The 21,313-nt window shown below is 32.8% G+C and overlaps 1 protein-coding gene across 1 annotated transcript in view; it reads right to left on the reverse strand.

Moving 5' to 3' along the window:
- Positions 1 to 19,787, reverse strand: part of LOC133181051 (uncharacterized) — a 54,386-nt gene extending 34,599 nt beyond the window's left edge. The window contains exon 1 of the mRNA XM_061315592.1: positions 19,532 to 19,787. Coding sequence (XP_061171576.1) covers positions 19,532 to 19,573 — 42 coding nt within the window. The 5' untranslated portion in view covers positions 19,574 to 19,787. The remainder of the gene's footprint in view (positions 1 to 19,531) is intronic.
- Between the last annotated feature and the right edge of the window lie 1,526 nt (positions 19,788 to 21,313).

The following is a 21,313-nucleotide window of genomic DNA, read 5'->3' on the forward strand; positions in this document are numbered from 1 at the left end:
ATGATTAATTGTGGCTTTGTTGTTCTTTGTTGTGCTTTGTTGTTCTTGAGAAGAAGAGTTTTAAAGAATTTTCCTATATTCCTATGTAAAACTTTGATCCCCCATTGTGGCCCCACCCTACCCCCGGGGGTCTTGATTTGAACAAAATTGAATCTACACTATATAATAAGGTTTTACCTAAGTTTCAACTTTTCTGGCCCAATGGTTCTTGAGAAGAAGATTTTCAAAAGATGACACCAAATTTTCACCAATTCTGAATTATCTCCCCTTGGAAGAGGACCAGTTATGCATTTAACCTTTTCAACACTGAACTGATTATTGCTTTTTTCCTAGCCACAGTGCTCAGTGAGCGATGTGACCCATGGTCCTCTTGTTATCATTATCCCTACTACAAATCTTTTTCGCATTACAAATGACTCCTTTTTTAGTAGAAGAGAATTTATTCTATCTTGAATCACTACAAGAAATTACCTTTAAAAAATTAAAGTAGTTGTTTTTTATGAGTAAGTGTTGAGTTGTGGGATTCGTGTGGTCTGCAGGCCTATGCAGGCATTCTTTTCCTCTTGGCTTGATAAGATACTATATTTAATTTAAATAAAATTACTTCAATGTCTACCTCATAAATTTCTATTAACTAATTGAAATATGAATGAGAAGGCATGGAATCATTCTGTTGACACATTTCCGAGACAATCATTTATCATAGTCCCATTAATCAGTGACGTACATGTATGTGCTATGATTGAGATTTTATTTTTCACCTTAATTGTCGCATCATAGGCATTTCGCTAGCCTTGTTCGCCCATCTTCTTTGATCTTTCACTTAATATTTTCTAATTTCCAGATGTTTTTTCCTGCGATTTCTCTATGATCTTAGAGTATTATGATATATATATATATATATATATATATATATATATATATATATATATATATATATATATATATATATATATATATATATATATATATATATATATATATAATTCTTTTTGTTGTCTGAATTCACCGAGACTATATTGTATAATTTGTGATACATAAAACCATCCATCCATATATCTTAATGTATGTTTATAATAAAAGTTGCGGGCGTACTTACAGAAGGAAGGCGTGTCCTTAAAATTTGCTTAGTGTAAATGAGAATCTAGCCTTGATGAAGAAAATATTAGAAATGGAAATTATGAAAAGATGTTAGTTAAAAAAATCATAACAATTACTACATGCATGAATGTACACTTACACTGGATTTGTTTTGTGACTCGTATCTTGCACACAATATATACTTATTTACTGTAAATTTGTGTTCACATAACAATTTCTGTCCAATAATGGGTCTACAATTTTGAAATATACAGGCACGTAGCAACAGGGGGGGGGGGAGGGGGGCTGCCCCCCACCCACTTTTTTCCAAAGACTTTTTTACTAATTCAAATGTTAATTGAAAGGCCCGTTGCCCCCCCCCCTCCCACTTTTTGTTGTAGAATAGTAAAATAAGGGTTTTGTAGTGGTGTATGAATAAAATTTGGCACTGAAAGAAGTTGGACCCCCTCCCCCCCCCCCCCAAACACACACAAACGAAATAGGATTTTGGAGTTCGGACAATTTTCTACTTTATTTTTGCTTGTCAAGTTTTTTTCAGGTAAGTTGAAATTTTTTTCTCCTGTTGCCCCCCCCCCTTTCAAAAACGATGCTACGTCCCTGATATACGGTGAAATTGTAGATAAGACATCATTGCAAAAAATTAATATAAATATATTTACATCTATTAGATAATTTCTACTTTGTTTCTTATGAAAACCACTTCCCTTAATCAATCCATTAATGCTAAACTAGTTGTAACCGGTTTTTCAAGGCCACCTGTATGATGCGAACTGTCGCGACTTTAATGTACCCTGACCTAGAACAAATTACAACAGAACATATCATTCTAGGCTTATTCAGAAGCTAGAGTGTCTTTGTATGAGAAGTCACCTTGAATCCAATATTTGGCAATAATTGGGTTAAATCATATGAAAGCCTATTAGGATCAAACTACGGTAAAAAAAAAATTAAAAGGCGTTATAACGCCTTTTTAAAAGGCGTTATAACGCGAAAAAAGGCGTAATAATGCAAATAAAGGCGTAATTACGCATTTCCAAAAGGCGTTATAACGCGAAAAAAGGCGTTATTACGCCTTTCCAAAAGGCGTTATTACGCCTTTCCAAAAGGCGTTATTACGCTTTTCCAAAAGGCGTTATTACGTCTCTTTTTTCAATACATGACTTACTTAGCCCACCCTGGGTGCTGATTATAATTAGATTTCCAGGAAAAAAGATTTTTAAATGTGTAAAATATTTTCAGTGTTAAACCAACTTAGTCCTTCTCTGATGCCAGACGCCTCTACCAAGGTGCATGGATTTCAGAAAATTTGGTTGAAAGCTAATTGCTCATTATACCTATGCAAATAGTTTGCCTGTTTTTTCCCAAGAGGAGAGAAAAATATTTCAAATTTGACATGAATTTTTAATACGTGGCTAGCAAAGCCCAAAGCTGGCTCTGCCCACTATATCCTGGATTTTCAAAATTAGAGTGTTGACTTCTCTTAATATGCATGCAAAATGCAAACAGCTGTCTGCGAGATATGCAGGAATATAGAAAATACTATGATTTATAATATAATTTATAATATTAAAACTATAATCTAAATATTGCATAAATAAAGATGGCTTTGGTTCAGTCTTTCATATATTTATTACTTTAAAATAACGCCTTTCCATTTTTGGATATAACTCCTTTTCAGACAGACCGGTAGTTCGAATGCGAGTGGGGGGGGGGGGGGCTCCCCCACCCCACTTTTTGGGAGAATAGCATTGCTATAGTTTAAATATAAAAATCATTTATTGATTGCTTGGTCCCTTAACATTTTGTTGCAGTATGGTTAAACTCGTGCAAGTCATTGCATTTAAAAAAAGTTTTACCGAAGAGTTAGAAAAAGATTCCCCTCAAGTTTAGGCAGTTTATTTTTTCGGGGGGGGGGGGGGGGGGGGGGGCGTTGTTTCTTTGTTTGCTTGTCAATTTTATGGGAGGCTGCCCCCCCCCCCACTTCAAAAGCACAGGCCTGTCAAAGACATAATGGCCCTTCAAAAGGCATAATAACGTCTTTTTGAAAGGTGTATTAATGCCTTTTAGAAAGGCGTAATAACGCCTTTTGGAAAGGCGTAATAACGCCTTTTGGAAAGGCGTAATAACGCCTTTTTTCGCGTTATAACGCCTTTTGGAAAGGTGTAATTACGCCTTTTTCCACGTTATTACGCCTTTTTCCGCGTTATAACGCCTTTTCAAAAGGCGTTATTACGCCTTTTTTCGCGTTATAACGCCTTTTAAATTTTTTTTTACCGTAGTTTGATCCTAATAGGCTTTCGTAAAATCAGGTGATTTTGATGAAAAATTTCTAAAAATTGAAAAAACTATTTTCTTCCTTATTTTCGTTTGTAAAACGTTACACATTAGCAATAAATTTGCAAAACATTCAACATCCTGTCATTTTAGCACTTCATTGTAGGATTTCTATACTTATAGAGGCGAATTTGGGGTTTTAGAAGTGTTTTTAGTAAACCTCTCGCTGTAATCCACTCACCTAAATGGCATTCACTCACGTTAAGATCAGTTTTATTAACGCGAAGAAATTACAGATCTGCAATATCTGATGAAAACAACTTTTCTTTTTATGGTATTTATAATCCCTATGGATGTAATACAGTAAATGCGGATTAGTTTCACCCCCCTTTTCTGAAGGGGGGGGGGGATTCCAATTATTGTTATCCGATCAATTTATACATGTATTAATCAAAACATTATTCATTTCTGCCGATAATTAATTTGAAGAATTAAAAAATTTTCTATTACTCTTCATTTCTGGAAAATTATAATGCATGTACTTTGTACGAAAAACAGAGCAACTTATGGCAGGAAAACAATAAGAACTTGATTTGTTTTGTCAGAAAAAAAATTAAGGGGAACTTGCGTTTTAAGGACTACTGGAGAGTTGCTACTTTCCAAGAACTGGAAGCCATACCATACATATATTAAATCGTTTTACTGTGTCATAATTACACCCAACAGACATACATGCATCCCTCCAAAGCATAATTTTTATCTTTATCTCATAAATCTACATATGTAACAGGTTGAAAACCAAAGAGGTAGACGTTGCTCTGGAATGAAGGAATTCTGTGATTATTTATTTTTAAAATTTACTCAACAATAAAGTAAAAATTGAGATTAAATTAATGTAAATATAAACAATAAAGTATTTATTAAAATGAGTCAATGCTTTCTTTGTTTGTTAATGCAGGAATTGATGGTTGCAACTATTACAGAGAAAACATAATCTGCGCAAGCCTGTAAAATTAATAGTATAAAGTAGGTTAAAGTACCTAAAATATTGCAATGTTTACCGGTACATGTACTTTATGGTATGTTTCATTGAGCCTCTGCTCAAGAAATCTCTTGACAACCAATCGGAGACCAGATCAAAACACTATCTCACCAGTTAAAACATCGCAAATAATACTAGTCGTGTAACTACTTTTGTCACATCAAACTACATGAAGATTCTTGCATTTCAATATGACTACAAGAAATAGTAAGTGTTGAGATGACTTTTTAAATTTCCCTACATATACATATTTCCCCTATCCTTACTGTAGCCCCATCTAGCCCTTTTAACATCGTTTTATGTACACTTTCAAAGCTTTTACATTAGTGTTTGCCGTTCTTGTAAAGATTTTTTATCTACCCCATATTTTTCGCATTTTTTATCCCCATTGGAGAGGGTGTGGCTCTTCTTAAATCCCGATAACCCAAATGATGCTTTGTGGCAAGATTGTCTGAAACTGTTGTAGCTGCGGTACATAGCTCATGACAAAAAGATAAGTACTTTACTACGGAAGCGTATTAGTGCCACATAATATTTTTTAAGTTGGAAATTCCAACTTAAAAGTTGGCTTTTCCAACTTTAAAGTTGGCTTTTTGAACTTTAAAGTTGGTAATTCCAACTTTAAAGTTGGAAAAGTACCAACTTTAAAGTTGGAATACCAACTTTAAAGTTGAAAATTCCAACTTTAATCTTGGCTTTTCCAACTTTAAAGTTGGCTTTTCCAAATTTAAAGTTGGTAATTCCAACTTTAATCTTGGCTTTTCCAACTTTGAAGACCGTACACGGTAGCTCAGTCTGTAGAGCGCTCGTTTCGTGATCGGGAGGTCGTGAGTTCGAATCTCGGCCGCGACTGACCTAAGTCGATAAAAAATGGGTAGGAACTGTTCCTTCGCCAAGCGCTCGGCACTTTGAAGTGAAAGTTGCGGGTCTTTCGAATGAGACCTTAAAAACCCAGGACCCGTGTCATGGTAGGCGTTGGCACGATAAAGATCCCTCACTGCTCAATGGCCCTGAGTGCCGAGTAAAGGTCAAAATTTGAAGCCTTTCACCGGTATATGGTGACGTCTCTATATGAGTGAAAAATTCTTGAATAGGACGTAAAACAACATACAGTCAATCATTCCAAATTTGAATTTGAGCATTTCTAGCCCTTTTCTTTAGCTTTTTTCCCCTTTATTTTAAATTACTGTACGAGTACATAAATTGACGTATTAAAAAATTAGCGCAATCACTGGGAATTGAGTTGCTAACCTAATCATGAATATGTGCTACACACGTCCGCGCCGTGTATTGTATTTATAAATGATTTATTAACGGTATTCATTAATTAGCGCATTGTTGTCCGCGCCAAAGCCGCTAAAATATGAAGCCCGCTTTTTAAGAACACATACAGCATTACCAACTTTATTAATGCAAAATTAATACACTGAAATAGAATGTTGAGCAATTAATCTGTGTCAATTATTTTTGAACTTGACCTTATATATAACTTCCATCTTTGAAAACCCTTATAATTTTTGGGGTCCATCTTAATAATTATACAGAGAATAATTTCATACAACATCGTACATGACAGTATTTCAACCAAATCTATTTAAGGAGGGATTCTTCTCATGAGAACACTTATTTCTTATATATAAAAATCAATGAAATTTTCACAGAATCAAGAAGACAATATCACTAAGTGATGGTATCAGTTAGATTAAATTTGACCGTTTTATAGTAGAGGCAAGGTCAGGTCAAGGTCAGTGCCTTTTCCCTGGACATTAAGAATAAAAAATTACTGTTGCCAATCATGCGATGCCTACTTCTATTTCAATAAATTAAATGTTTTTCTTTTTGCATAAAGAGATATTACCATATAGGGTCTATAAGATGATATTACCAAATTGACATAGATAATTTAACTAAAATGGATATTGGCTGATCCGAATTTTCTCTATTTTTCTTAAAATTCTAAGATATTTTAGTTATTTTTATATGCTTCCTATATTTACATTTTTCTTATTTTCACATATGGTAAAGTTATTACATAGATACAAAATGATATAAAAACAAAAAGTTTTGACCGTTTACTAAGAGAGAAAAAACACTTTTTACGGATTTTTTGCTCAAATCTGAACTAAGATTGGAAGCTTTTAAAAGCTAACATAATTGTAGTTTGTTTGGAAAATCATATCTATTTCATATATTTTAAAACTTTAGTCCCTTATTATTAATTTAACTTACATTCGAAAATTTTCTCCAAGTCTTTAATTGTGTAAAAATTATAACTAAATTCATTGTTCTATAATTATTTTGAGAGGCAGAAAAGAAGATATTTTCATACGCCGCCATTCCGCCAAAAATATAGTCCCTGCTAGATTTCAAACTCAGTTTACCATTTCTATTTAAAGTTGTACAATTGTGATGAGTAAAGAAAAATATTATCTTTTAAATCTCTTACATCTAAATATATAAAACATATAAGCAAATAAACTTTGAATATTTCATCTAGTCAAAAACCAGACAAGAATCCCTCCTTAAGAGATATATATTTTGCTTTGTATGAGAGAATAAGCTTAAACAAATATTGGTGTTTAATATAGGGGATGAATCAACACTATACTGCATGCTACAAATACAACTGAACTAAATGTATCAATTCTGTATGTGAAAACACAATGAAATAATTCCTTCTTTCATCAAAATTTAATAATTAAGTCGTTTCTTTCCATAGTAATTACATGTATAAAACAGCAACACGATTCCAGCTACAGACGCAGATCTAGAAATTTTTCAAAAGGGGGGGTGGAAATAAGAGTTGTTATACCCTACGTTTACATAGTTAAACGACAACCTTATAGGAATACTGAGGGCCCGTAGCAACGGTTTCAAAAGTGGGGGTGGAGCAAACTTGCCAAAAAAGTTGACAAGCAAAAAAAAAAAAAAAAAAAAAAAAAAAAAAAAAAAAAAACCTCTAATTAACTGTCCAAATCCTAGAATATGCCTGTTCTCGGCCTAACAGCGGCAAAAAGTGGGGGGGGGGGGCAACCAGCATCTAAAGGAAAATTTACTATAGCAAAAAACTATACTCAGAAAAAGTGCCCCCCCCCCCCCCCCGCGTTCTACGGGCCTGATACTATCAATTAATAACAACACTTGTTATAATAAAGAAACTGATCAGACATATGTAAAATTAAAATAAAAGTAAAATACTAAATTTCCAATTTAAATGTAAATCAGGCCACCTAGCTTTAGTGATTTGAAAATTTGCCCTTTAAAAGCCCAGTAACCTATCTAGATCGACCCGTTTAAGAAAGAGTGTGTGAGACAATTTTAAAATTTATGTGATTGTAAGTAAATATCTACCTCGCTACCACATCATATTTTGTGATTATTTGAATTGAGTAGTTCTTCAAAGGGAGAAAAAAAGCCAAAAATAAAAACAAACAATACAAAAAACACTACTTTTGCAAGCTGAAACATATGTATGTCCCCTCGACCCCTGCGGTGTTATACTGGATAACAGTAAATACTCTTCTAAAGTTGTGCAAAATTTCAAATTTTTAGAAATAAATAAATCATTTTCAGTTCCACTGCAACTGCAGGTATTTTTGATATTCAAACTCGATTACTTGGACAGTGAGACACTAACATATTTATACATGTACATATATTATAATTATAATCAGATGTCAATCTCCATCTCGTTTCACGTAAATAATCCATGAATTGATCATTCAAAATATCGCGTTTTTAAAACCGGTAAAGCATCACTTCACGAAAACGTGTGGTAAAACTAGACGAAAGCAAAAACGTTTTTGGAAAAACAAGACAACAAATATCCGTGATCTCCTCTCTCACTTTCTCTCCATCTCTTTCTTTCTTTTTCTCTCTCTCTCTCTATTAGCAAATCCAAGGGGGGTTGGAACCCCTGTAACCCACCTCCTCTAGATCCGCCATTGAGCTACAAAGTACATGTATCTGAATATAACGCATAATGCCATACTAAGATAGAAAGACCAAGATTGAAGTTGGAAAAGCCAACTTTAAAGTTGGAATTACCAAGTTTAAAGTGGGAAAAGCCAAGAATAAAGTTGGAATTACCAACTTTGAAGTTGGGAACGTCAACTTTAAAGTTGGAAAAGCCAACTTTAAAGTTGGAAAAGCCAAGATCAAAGTTGGAATTATCAACTTTAAAGTTGGAATTAGCAACTTTAAAAAAAAAATCGAGGCACTAATACGTTTCCGTACTTTACAGACAACAAATGACACATGATAATTGACAAACGACAAATAGACAAACGATTTGATATTTATATTTATAATTAAAAAAATCACTTGCAGTTTGACCCAAGCGAGCTAAAGAGAAGACGTAAAGTTTTGACCTAAGGATGTATTTAAAGAAAACAGACTAATTCTTGCAGCACATCAGTATATACCTTTACATTTGCCCTTCCACTTTCCAGGCATTATTAACCCAACAAGTGTTTACTGAATTTTTGTTTTGTTTCCTTTGGTAAAAGTTTTGAGGACACCATGACGTACTTCACCAGATTTGCCAACTGCTTTTAGAATGATTCCGATGTCTGCCTGCATGATATCAAGTGAAGATGACGGCGACTTCAGAGAAATTCAGAGGATAGAAGGCATGTAATATCTGTACATTTACCGATTAGTGTTTTTGAAATTCCCCTTGCAACACCAGCTGCTTCCTGACTAGAAATCATTACATTATTCTTACTCTTTCATTTTTTGTTTAACATATTTATGTAACTACTTGATAATACCTTCCCTGGTAAACACTACTAGTATATGATATCTGTAAAATGATACACGCTTATGAGAAATTAAAATAAAGAGCCAGGTACATTAGTAGTGCAATTCGGCCCTTCTTTGAAAATTAAAAATAATCATAAAGAAATGACTTGAGAATGTACACTTTATAAATATTTTAACAATTCTTATCTATCTTTTATAGTTTAGTTGCAATAACCCTCTGAAGATGGGATGTATTTTATTGCATTTAACCGCTTTGAGCACTATGACGTCATTATTGCCGTCAATTTTGAATTATATTTAAAAAAAACAACTTTTATGTACCATTGTATTTTATATGTAAAAGATGTTAAACTTTTTACGTACATTGCATTGTTTATTTACTTCAAAGAAAATATTGCACAAAAAGAACGTTTTAATTGAAAGAATTTATGACCTCCATAGTGTCGATTCATCTGAATATCATATCTGCAGTCAAAATTGCTTGCTTAATGTGCAGTCCCTTTTTCTCCACAATTTCGTTTTTAATTTTTTTTTTCCCCCGGAACGTTAAATAAAAAATAGACAATGCAAAATGATCATTGAAATTTAATTTAATTAACAAACAAGAACAGTAAAACTTAACTTTCTTTAGCATTAATTTTGACCTATTTGCACTTAGGTTCAAATTATAATATTAAAATACCCAAAATCGCCCTTTTCGAGATTAAAAACAACAATTGAAAACAATATTAAATTATTCATGCAAAACAGAACAATGGGCAGACAAAAATGGACAGGAATTACATGTATATAATCAGGATTTAATGATATTACTAACAACTCAGGCACGGCGTATCGGGGGGGGGGGGGGGAGTGTCCCCCCTTTTTTAGTCAGTACCTTTTACTATTGAGAATGTTCACTGAAAGGCTATCAGCTCCCCCCTCCCCCATTGTTTGTTGCAGATTAGTTAAAATCGGAGTTATGTGGTAATGTATGAAAAAAAACTGATTGTGGAAGAAGTTGAGAAGTCGTCCCCCACCAGATAGGATTTTCGAGTTTGATTTTGACCCCCCCCCTTTTTTTTTGATTTTAAATCGATAGTATGTGTATGCAACTTAAGAAATATCTAGTAAAGATCATTGACTTTAGAATCCTGAAATTCTAATTTACTCCAAGGTTTGTTTATAGTAAAAACATATTATAGGTTAGAGTCAGAGGCTCTAGGTGACATGCCTTCATCATTGTCACCAGTATTTTCTTTTAATATACGATGACCTTTCAAATTGATCTTTGAATCTGGACCACTGAAAAGGTGTCAACTAACGAAGAATAAATCAAAATCATCTTCCTAACTTCATCAGTGATTTTCAACACTGAAAAAAATTAACTAATCTGATTTTGATTTTTATAATAAATAAAAATACTAATCTGACTTTTGTATATTGATTTTCATAACAAATAAAAACACCGTTGTCCAAAGACTTTTTTTAAACAACCCTTGTATACAGCATTACTGACACGAATGGCGCACCTTCTGGTCCAATCGACCTTCTTTGGCCTTTCCGACAAGCGGAGGGCCCAAGATGACGCAATTGATTTTACTTCTTCGAAATACGTATATTTGAATGTCAAACTTAGTTACATATTCATCATAGTTGAAATTGTGTACAGAAAAAAGGTAACGGCATTTTAAATTAATTAACATGTACATGAAGTTTAAGGAAAAACAAATGAATTTTCAATTAAGAGCCAAAGAGAAAAGAATACAGTCTTTTTGTCACAAATGATGTAAATTGTCAACAAGTCTATATTCGTTGATGCTATTAACAAAAAATCTTTTTAGAATAAATTAGATCTACTATGCAACACGAGTTCATCTTTTATACATCGACCTCGAATGGAGATGGAACATTAAAGTTTATACCAATTAATACTCCTCAACATTAATACACGCATCAACCAGGTTCATGTTGAATTTATTCCTCTGGTGGTTTCAGATTTAGAACCTGACTGTTGATCATTTGGGGACAAACACCAAGAAATTATAATTTGAAATCTGAGTATCTCAGTGACGTAGCATTGTTTTTGAAAGTGTGTGTAGGGCAGGGGGGAGGGCAGCCCGAGAATTTTTTTTCAACTTTTCAACTTACCCGAAAGAAACTTGACGAGCAAAAAAAAATGTACACACTCGAAAATGTTATTTCGTGGAGGGGTGGGGTGGGGCTAACTTCTTTCAGTACCAATTTTTTTATTTAACTGCACTACAACAAAAAGATGGGGGACACTTCAATGAACATTTGCTATGGTAAAAATTATGTCTGGAAAAAACTTGGGGCGCCAGTTGCATTGATTAATTTACATTCCAGTACATGTATTTTTACAGACGTAAATATGAGATATATTACATCTGAGCGCTGTTTTCTTTTACTATGAAATTTCTTAATAATTTTTTTTTTTTTTATAAATGTTTGATTAAAGAACGGTATTGTTTATAGTGAAATATCAAACGAAATACCAAAATATGGAGAAAACTTTTGGCACGTCACTGTACGTTGTTAATGTAAACAATGACGACGTCGTTATACAACCTAGAGACGTCAGGTTTTTGCCTTAAAATCCACATAAAATGTCTTTATAAAAAATCATCAACCACAATAACATTTCAATTATACCCTTTTACAACACACTTTCTAAGATTTAGACCTTATAATATTATATATACGTAAGTATGTTTTGCTTGTTCCGGATTGTCGTTGCCTGGAATGAAAACGAAAGTAAAAAAGGTGGTCGCGACCACAGGTACTTGGGTCTTGGTTTATAAATATGTATGTACCTTATTGATATTTTTTTTTTACATATCAATAAGGTACATACATATTTATAAACCAAGACCCAAGTACCTGTGGTCGCGACAACGGATTTTGAACAACTGAATTATTAAATTAATTCTTTATATCATTTACATCCTCTACAAAGTAAGCATGCATCCTATTAATTGTTATTCATTTTCTCAGAATATTATTAAAACACCCAGCTAATTCCATTCCCCTCATGGCAAGATCCGTAAAGCAGACGACTGATAGTATCAGAATTGTGGCCGCAGCCCGCGACCAGAACAAAACCAGTATAAATCAACCCCTTTTATGTTAAAGTATTTCTGGTTAAAATATTTTTGTGGTCGATGCTTGCGGCCACATCGAATTTTCCCAAAAACCGAATGAAAAGTTAAGAAAATTGCTTGTTTTCCGGATACGGCATAGGTTTGGATACTACATAACAGCACACGAAGCTTGGATCCGCCTAAATAATTACATATACGAAGACTTTGGTTCATAAACTTTATAAATATACATGGATAGTTGGGATACACAAACACAATTTTTTATGTATTTTGCAGGGCCTGTTGACATTAGCTAACGTACCTGGCTCTTCGCTCTAAATAATAAATTCTAAAATTACTTAAAGCTATAGACATTTCCCACGCCCTTACTCGTCCATGTTCTTTAGTTTAATCAGTCTCTGTAATTTTAGACATATTTTTTTTTAAAAATTCAAACAGCATTATTTTATTCTTCAATAACGTACGCAAATATCAAATTTCATTAAAATTTTAAATTCAAAAAATCCAGATTTTGGGATAATTCTTTTTCAAAAAAAAAAAAACTTTTGTTTTTAATTATCACAAAATGAGTTTTTGAAATGTCAATTTAAAACTATTGTGAGGGGGGGGGGGGGGGCTTTTTAAAAAACAAAACTGCATTATATGATTTTCTAATATCTTAAAACTATTTGTTTTCTTATAGCAAAACACTATTTTTGATATAAAAAATATATCTTTGAAAACACAAATCATTTTTTTAATATCAGAAATTAATTTTATGAAATGCTGTCGTAAGAAAGTAATGAAACTGTGCCTAAAAATTTGTTAATCTAGTTATGAAGTATTGATGTAATTTTTATATTAATTGCACTTTTAACTCCTGTGCTATCGTTACTGTTAATATGAATTTATATTTTTCTGTGCAATAAATTAATTCTAAGTTTTGTACAATTGAGTGAATTGAATTGAATTGAATATTAAAAGCAAGTGTGCTTACAAGTAAAACCACTTTAACGCTTGTGTTGGTTAATGATAGAAACAAGTAATTATATTTATATGCATTTTATTATATAATGTCTACAGTCATGTTTTCTTCAAAATATTTTCTTTTCAGGTATTGAAATGTATGTTATGCATAACACAGTGAGTTTAGCATTCCCAGAGTGAGCATATACACAATTCGTTCTTTACAGATTTACATCTTTATATAATATCCAACTTTTTGAAATCAAAGGTTGAGGTTATACTATCTATATAGACCCTGGACATGTTCTTGATTAACTGTGTTATTTTTGGGAGTCTAAAGGATTTCAAATTTGTATAAATTGAGCATATTTGTATGAAAGTTTTGCTGATTTTTTAAGGTATATATACGTTTATGAACATATATTCAACATATTAAGCCAAACTGATACTTCGAAGCCAGTATTTATTTATTTCATTTTTGAAGATGAACACACATGTATTTGAAACTTGTTAAACTAGCGGTTCAAGTTTACCTTGAAATGCTGGTATTTCGCGACAGTTTTCTTCTATGTGCTTTGAAGGCTTCTTGATTTTCTTGTTGGGTATAATTCATTCTCAATCCTCCCGGGGCATCCCCTAGACCTGTTTTCTTTTAAGACTTGGTTACACATTTGTCAGTTGGGCAGTTACTGGGTCATGAACGTTCACCTGGCTCAAACATTTTATGAAAAAAAAGTTGTTGTTTTTTTTTTATCTTTGTATTTAATGATATTTACAGTGATCTGTATAAAGGAAAATCCTAGTATGAGTCGTTAATTTGCGATGTCGAAAGCGGTTGATTTGATTTATAAAATATTTAGCCGTCTCTATACTCTTAAAAAAGATAATTTACACCGAGAAAAATTTAAAAAAAAATAAAACAGTTGACAAACTTTTGATTTTCTATCTTGTGAAGCTGGTTATTCTCTGTGTTTTCATTTTACTAAGCAATTGCAACTGATTGGGTATGAAATTTGAAAAGCCATTTTTTAATTGAAACAGCTGTGCGTAGGTCTAGCTTTATGTGTGGCGTTTACCGTCTAGCACATCTGGTTGACACAAAAATACCGGTATCATTTGGCGTATCGATTTAATAAATATATGTAAAATGGTTCGGAGAATTGAATTCAATTCGTCTACATCACGCTCCCAAGTTAATATGAATTGATTGTTGTATCCGCCAATACAATGCTTGTACCAACTGAACTTAATGGTAATTTTTAGGTTCAGCTGAGTCTGACAAGAATTTAAATTTTTCTAATTTAAAAAAATGCACATAGTAGATTCTCTATTAAACATTTTCTTTTAATTTCCAGAATTTACAGGTTGTCGAAGAGATCCGACAAAATTTCCTGTTGGATCAAGGAATAGGAGTTATTTCCCTTTACTTGTTTACGGAAGAGAGCTAGCACCTCGAAAAGAGAGTGCCAATAAAATCCTAGCATAGCAGATTGCAAAAGGGGAGGGGTTCCCAATCTCAACCTTTTTTCTGTGAAAAGTACTTTTGCCTACCGTTGAATTTGTAAGCATATTTTGATCTGTATTTTGACCCCCCCCCCCTTTTTGCTTTTTTTTTTTTTTACTTCAAAAGGTTGAAACTACACAATTTATGTGCTACCGATTTTTTTTTTTTTTTTTTTTGCTGAAAAGGATAGTCTCAGCCCCCCAACCCCCACTCTTTAACGATTTAAGAAGATTGTCGTGAGAATCTGAGTTTCTCAACCCCCTCTTTGTTTCATTTCTCTTTTTGGCTTTTCATTTTTTTCAAACAGGTATACATGAGAAATGATAATAGTGTACCCTGAAATCTGAAAGGACTGTTCGTCCAAATCATACACCCCCCCCCCCGATTATCAACAATATAAGTATTGCAGATTCATGCGTGCAGACGAAGTAGAATAAAATAATATTAGCACGAAATTGATCTTATTTTAAATTCTGATCTTTGGCTGTTGCAGGTCCGGAACTCTACCTAAATATGTATTGCCTCGCTGCATAAATTAATCGACTGGCGATATAGTTTTATTCATGTCTCTGATTTAAGTATCGGTTACACTGAACAGTTCGAAAAGTAATAGCAGATGCCTTTCTCACCGTGGAACCTATATTTCTCTTTAAAATTCAATGAGCTGTAGAAATAGGGAAAAGACATGCATTCATATACAGAGTTATAAGACACCTGCTTATATATTTATTTTTTTTTCATAATATTCCAAAAAATTATTGCATGCATGTGAACAGAAAATTCAAACCATGAATTTATTCGTGGTACACATTAGATTGATTCATCTAGCTTTGGGGTACAATTGAGAGAGAGAGAGAGAGAGAGAGAGAGTGTGTCAATCCTGATAAATATGACAATATAAGTACTTGATTGATTGGTGTCAGTACTGATAAGACAGAAGTAGCGATAGGAGTTTTCAACAGATATGTAAACCATCCACAAGTATTACCTATCTCGAATGACAGGCTATCTTAATAGTTGTTCATAATACACAGATATATTCACGAAATTTTCAAATGTCTGAAGGGGAAGATTGTAATCAGAACCTACATGTCCAAGTAAATATAACTGTCCAATCTCCAGAGGTTTCAAGTGCTGTGAATTTTACGGACGTCTGAGATTATCACTGAAAAATATATATGTACCCCCCCCCCCCCTTTTATCTGTCGAACAATGTGAATTTTCATATGTGAACGGAAGGAAATTATATTTTGAAAAAAAAATCGATAAAGGAAACTACTGATGAACAATCTAACGGATGTGTATTTTGATCAATATTCATGCATGTATTTGAATAGCGATTGCAAAATTTATTTGAATACGCGAATCTATACAGTTAGATAAAGCGAATTTATATAGTAAGATAAGAAATATTCCAGTGTACTTTAATCTTTGTTTCCAAAAAATGATCAAGTGCAAACTTTCACTTTATATTCGTTGTATGAAGTATTCCTTTCTTTGTAGGTAAAAACGTTGACATTTTCCTAAAATTGAAAGTGTCACTTAAATATTATCCATTTTATCGTAGATTATATTCTCCGTACAACCAACACAAGAAATTAAACAAAAACGAGATAAAATAGTTTACAGTTATCGTTCGACGTTTCTTTTCGGAGTTAAAAAAATGTTTAAACATCTTAATCAAACCAAGATTTTACAAACAGTATATTCATTTTGGTTTTATCGTAAATAGTTGTATATTTTGCACATATATATGGAAAAAGCAAATGAGTGGTTTTATTGATTATCACAACATTTTTTATGGACACAGTGCCTATTATATGACATTGTTGTAAGAAAATGAAAATTTCCCCGATACACGATCATTATACCCCCCGCTTGTAAAGTGGGAGGGTATATAGTGATCGGGGTGTCCGTCTTTCCGTCCAGCTGTCTGTACGTCCGTCCGTCCGTCTGTTACGCTTTGGGGTGCTTATCTCTTATCTGCAACTCCTCTTATACCACTGAATGAAATTTAATGAGACTTTCACAGAATCTTTGTTACATAGTGCCATTGTGCACCTCCTGTTTTACTTTTTGATCCGACACTTATTTCGGGTCTCCCGTAGCAAAACATGGACTTTGCCATTATAATCATATGGGAGGTGGGGAGTATCATTTAGTGAGCTCAGTGCTCACAGTACCTCTAGTTTTTATTCTGATCAATCAAAACTGATTAAAGAAATAAGGCATAAAATTTCATTATACATGTAGAGGGGATGCGGTGCGTATTCTACACAAAAATAGATATATATCACATCAACCTGCATCTTTCAAGCAAATTAAACAAAAATCTTTTTATTATTAACCGATTCGATTAGTCATTTCCAACAAATCTGAACAAACAATTATTCCAGTAGGTGGTTGAACAATGTGCACAAAATATTTTATTTTCATTTCAAAGATAAACATGTATATAACTTGCTATTTTCAGACTTTTATCAAATAAAGCATAAAAGGTGATATGCTTCGCCGAGCATAAGTGAAAATTCGTGTAATTCATGGGTGGATCAAGGTGATTTTGAAAACTTGCCATTTAGCTCTTCAGTGATAAAATTATTGATAAAATCTTGCCGATATTGGCGATAACTTCGTTCGTAAGAAGACAGCACTTCAATAGGTGTGGACTTGTTAATGACGAACGAACTTGACGTGCCTTGTTCTGTACACAGAATTTTTTTTAAGTCCTCCCTTTAAATGTTTCTTTTCCTTAAAGTTTTAAAGACTTCGTCACTTTTGCTATGCAATGTTATTAAAAAAACAAACAAATAAATAAAGAACTGTTATATTTGTGTAATTAAATGAATAGTTTTTTTCTCATGAAAATAACTCCCATTCCATTCTTAATTATGTATAAGCATTCCTGAATAAAAGAAGAACAAACAATTGACACATTGTAGAAGTACCATTAAACATAAGTATACATTTTCACTTCTTTTTGGGAAATTTAAGATCTGAAAATGCTTAAACAAGTTGATACCTGACACCTGGTGTGCATGATGAATAGTGCACAACAGGACCTCTTTAGACACTTAGTCTCTAAATAAGAAAAAGGACACGTAAACATACATTTTGAGTATGTTAAATAGGTCGCAAAATGAGGATTCTTGTGTCACTTGAGTAAATAGAACACAATATCTATCACGGTCGCTAGACAATACACTGCATGTTTTTATTCTTAAACTATGATTATCTCTAACAGATGACATTGACAAATCGTAAATCGCAAAATCGTAAGACCAGTTAGCATATGCATATATACACACTCTAACTAAAACATGTATAGGTAACCTAAAATTAAATAACCTAAAAATTTAAGGAACGGATCAAAAGACAGTAGGGTGGATTTCCAAAAAGCAGCTAATGTGTCCACAAAAGCAAACTAAACCTCATCTAAATGTTTCATTAATAGAAGTAATTACATGTATTAGGATTCATTGTAAATACAGTCTTAATCATGTATAATGTTATAATTCATAGTAATCTCATCCATAATTAGATTCATATGCCAGCATGCATGAAATATGAGTAAATCTCGGCACTGTTAAACATTTTCAGTACATTTATATATGTAAATAATGCTGTAATAAAAGTGTCATATAGAAGTTTACTCTTTTTTTTTTTTATAACATACAAACATTCTGTACTATACGAAGGCGGATCTAATATAGAACAAACATGGGTAACACAGAAAAAAGCTTATTACATGTAAATATAAAAGCCTAAGTTTCCATTATATAGTTTGACTTCAAAGAATTTTAAAATAAGCGTGATTTTTGTTCGAGATCTGTATCCGCTCATGACTTAAAAAATGAGACAATATGTCCTAGAGATTTCAAAATAGCAGTCTACAAATACTTCTTTTCTTACTTCAAACAAAAGTGAATGCTGAACATACAAACAATACAATGTGTAATAAAATGTATATATTGCGCGTGCTGGCACGCACATGCACACACACACAAAAGGGGGGAGGGGGCGTGTCCCCCAGAATGTTGCCAGTATGTATAGAACAGAAAACCAACGCTTATTTACAGTAGTGTCCCAAGTTATTTTGCCATTTCATACTGTACTATACAAAATCATTCCTAATTTATGATTTACGATTGTGTCCTCTCAGTAATATTAATGTCTGATGGTCTTTGTTTTCTTTGGTAAGTTTTAGCCCCCCCCCCCCTCCTCTCCCCACGTTTCCTACGTGGCTACACAACCACATGTAACATATTACTGAATACAATAGACGTTTTTAGCAACTAGAGAGATTACAAGGGTCTGGTACTTCATCGATCCATTATTAACCCTTCTCTCTTTTTATTCTACGTACATTCAAACATATTTTATTCAAATTTTTCCATAATTTTCTAAATACATTTTTCTTCTGTGTGTATATATTTCATCTTATCTACATTGTGTAAAACTTATATTTAGACGACAAGAAGATGAATTTTCTTATTGCTAATATAATTTCATATTCAAGATGGCGATACGTGGCTCACGTCCAAAAAGTACAGACAAACCCATTTTTATGTCATCACATGACCGACTGATTTCCTCCTTGGATACCCGTTTCCAAACAAAAGACAGAAAAAAATTTCCCCTCTGCATTTTTCCTCGGATGACTATGATCTAATTTTATGAAAAGTGCAAAGTGGGCCGGGCTACAAGACAGCCATTGAACTCTAGCACCTGCCTAATTACGGCCATTTTTCCTCCCATATAAAAATAATTTTTGTAGAAAAAGATATAAAAAGCCAGACTTACCGTGGAATAGATAGATTCCGTGTTAATTCCTTTCAAAATCATTTTTTTTTTAGGAATTTAGGAGAGAAATAAAGTTAGTTTCCAATATGGCCACGTCACAAGGACAGTCTTGTCTACACAAAGGCTATCAAATATTCGATTTTTTTTCACGATCAGCTGATTAATAAAATGTTCTTCTATTCCATCACACAAAGGAAAAGTATGTGAAATAGACTTTTTAAGGTTTCCTTTCTGGTAATTTAGATTAAATTAGTTACAGAGACGATACAGACACAAGGAAGATTCTCTTTAACAAGCCACGATAAAAATATATCCTGCCTAAACTTGCATAACATTGAACAAATGCGCGACTAAATCAGTGAGGAGAAGAAAAAAATTCTCTGTTAATTGTTTAATTTCGCACAAATGAGAACGCTACGTGTCTCTGAGACTGGGTCTTTATTCTTAGCGACTGATTTATATATGGTTTCTTTTTTTCCAAACCAAAAGTTATCTCCGGAATTTTTTCCTTCTTTTTTTTTTTTTTACGTGTATGTAAGTTTAGATAGATATGACTTACACTATTTTTGCAATTTATTTTTCTATATTTGAATTTTTCATGTGCATTGAGGCAGGGTTAGGGGAAGTCTTGCTAATTATATTAATATTAAATATTGCAATATTTTAATATAACAAGATTTTAATAAGCAAAAATTATGTCTATGTATTTTTTCTTCAGGAAGCAACGTATTCATATTTGTTAAACCTTTTATTGAGGTGATTAAAAACAGCTGTAACAAATCCACCTAAATTTTTTCAGTTGCGTCGGTCAATTTCAAACAGCGAAGAGAACGCATCATTTTCAACGAGCTTTTCTAAGTGTTACCGTATGCTTTATTCAAAACTTCTATACATTCTTGCAAGATGATTCTATATCATGTTTTCTTTCAAATATTAAAGTGCGCATTCACATCATATCCTCGATGATTTCAAGGAATTTTTTTTTCCCATTTCCTCCTTAAACTAAGAGCCCCATTAAACCCTGCATCCATGGAACTTGGTTATACCATGTTTCCAAACAGATCAATTTCCTTTTATTAAACAAAAATATTTTTAGACATAGAGCAGAAAATTTTCCTTGTTCCGTAGTTTAGCAAATTCTATTGATCTATACTATATATAAGTACACTCAATAGGTTTAGGTGATGTACAGGAAAAACTGTGTAAACGTCAGAATAAAAATAGAGTTATCTATCTTTGAACATAAGGTCTAGATTTATAAATAACTGGCTGGGAAAATAGCCTTTCTAAAAATAAGCATCATATACATTTTAGTACAGAAACGTGACAGGATATATAAATAGGTACAAGTAGTTCATTTATACTTTGTACACATGTAGAAAATTCATTTAAGAAATGAATTTAATTTTTGAAGATTCATGAGGACATGAACTACGACGCTTCACGCCGGCATATTTCATGAAGCGCGTTAGCGCTTCATGATTAATATGCCGGCGTTAAGCGTCGTAGTTCATGTACCTCATGAATCTTCAAAAATTAAATTCATTTCTTATATTTACATTATTTTCTGATGAGATACCACAAATTATGCCATTCAACTGTCATTTTTAAAGCAAAACAGTTTGCACTATAGTTTTGACGTCAAGTACGGTATTATGACGTAACAATGGAGATATTCATGCTCATCCATGGTAGTTCATGAGAAAATGAACAGCCTTCTAATTTGCAAAGAATCTTAAGGAAAAATATTTGGAAATGTAAATATTCTGCATTAAATAACAT

The sequence above is a fragment of the Saccostrea echinata genome, unplaced genomic scaffold, assembly GCF_033153115.1.
Source record: "Saccostrea echinata isolate AGI-Se365-2 ecotype Australia unplaced genomic scaffold, CSIRO_AGI_Sech_v1 ptg000008l, whole genome shotgun sequence".
NCBI classification, from domain to species: domain Eukaryota; kingdom Metazoa; phylum Mollusca; class Bivalvia; order Ostreida; family Ostreidae; genus Saccostrea; species Saccostrea echinata.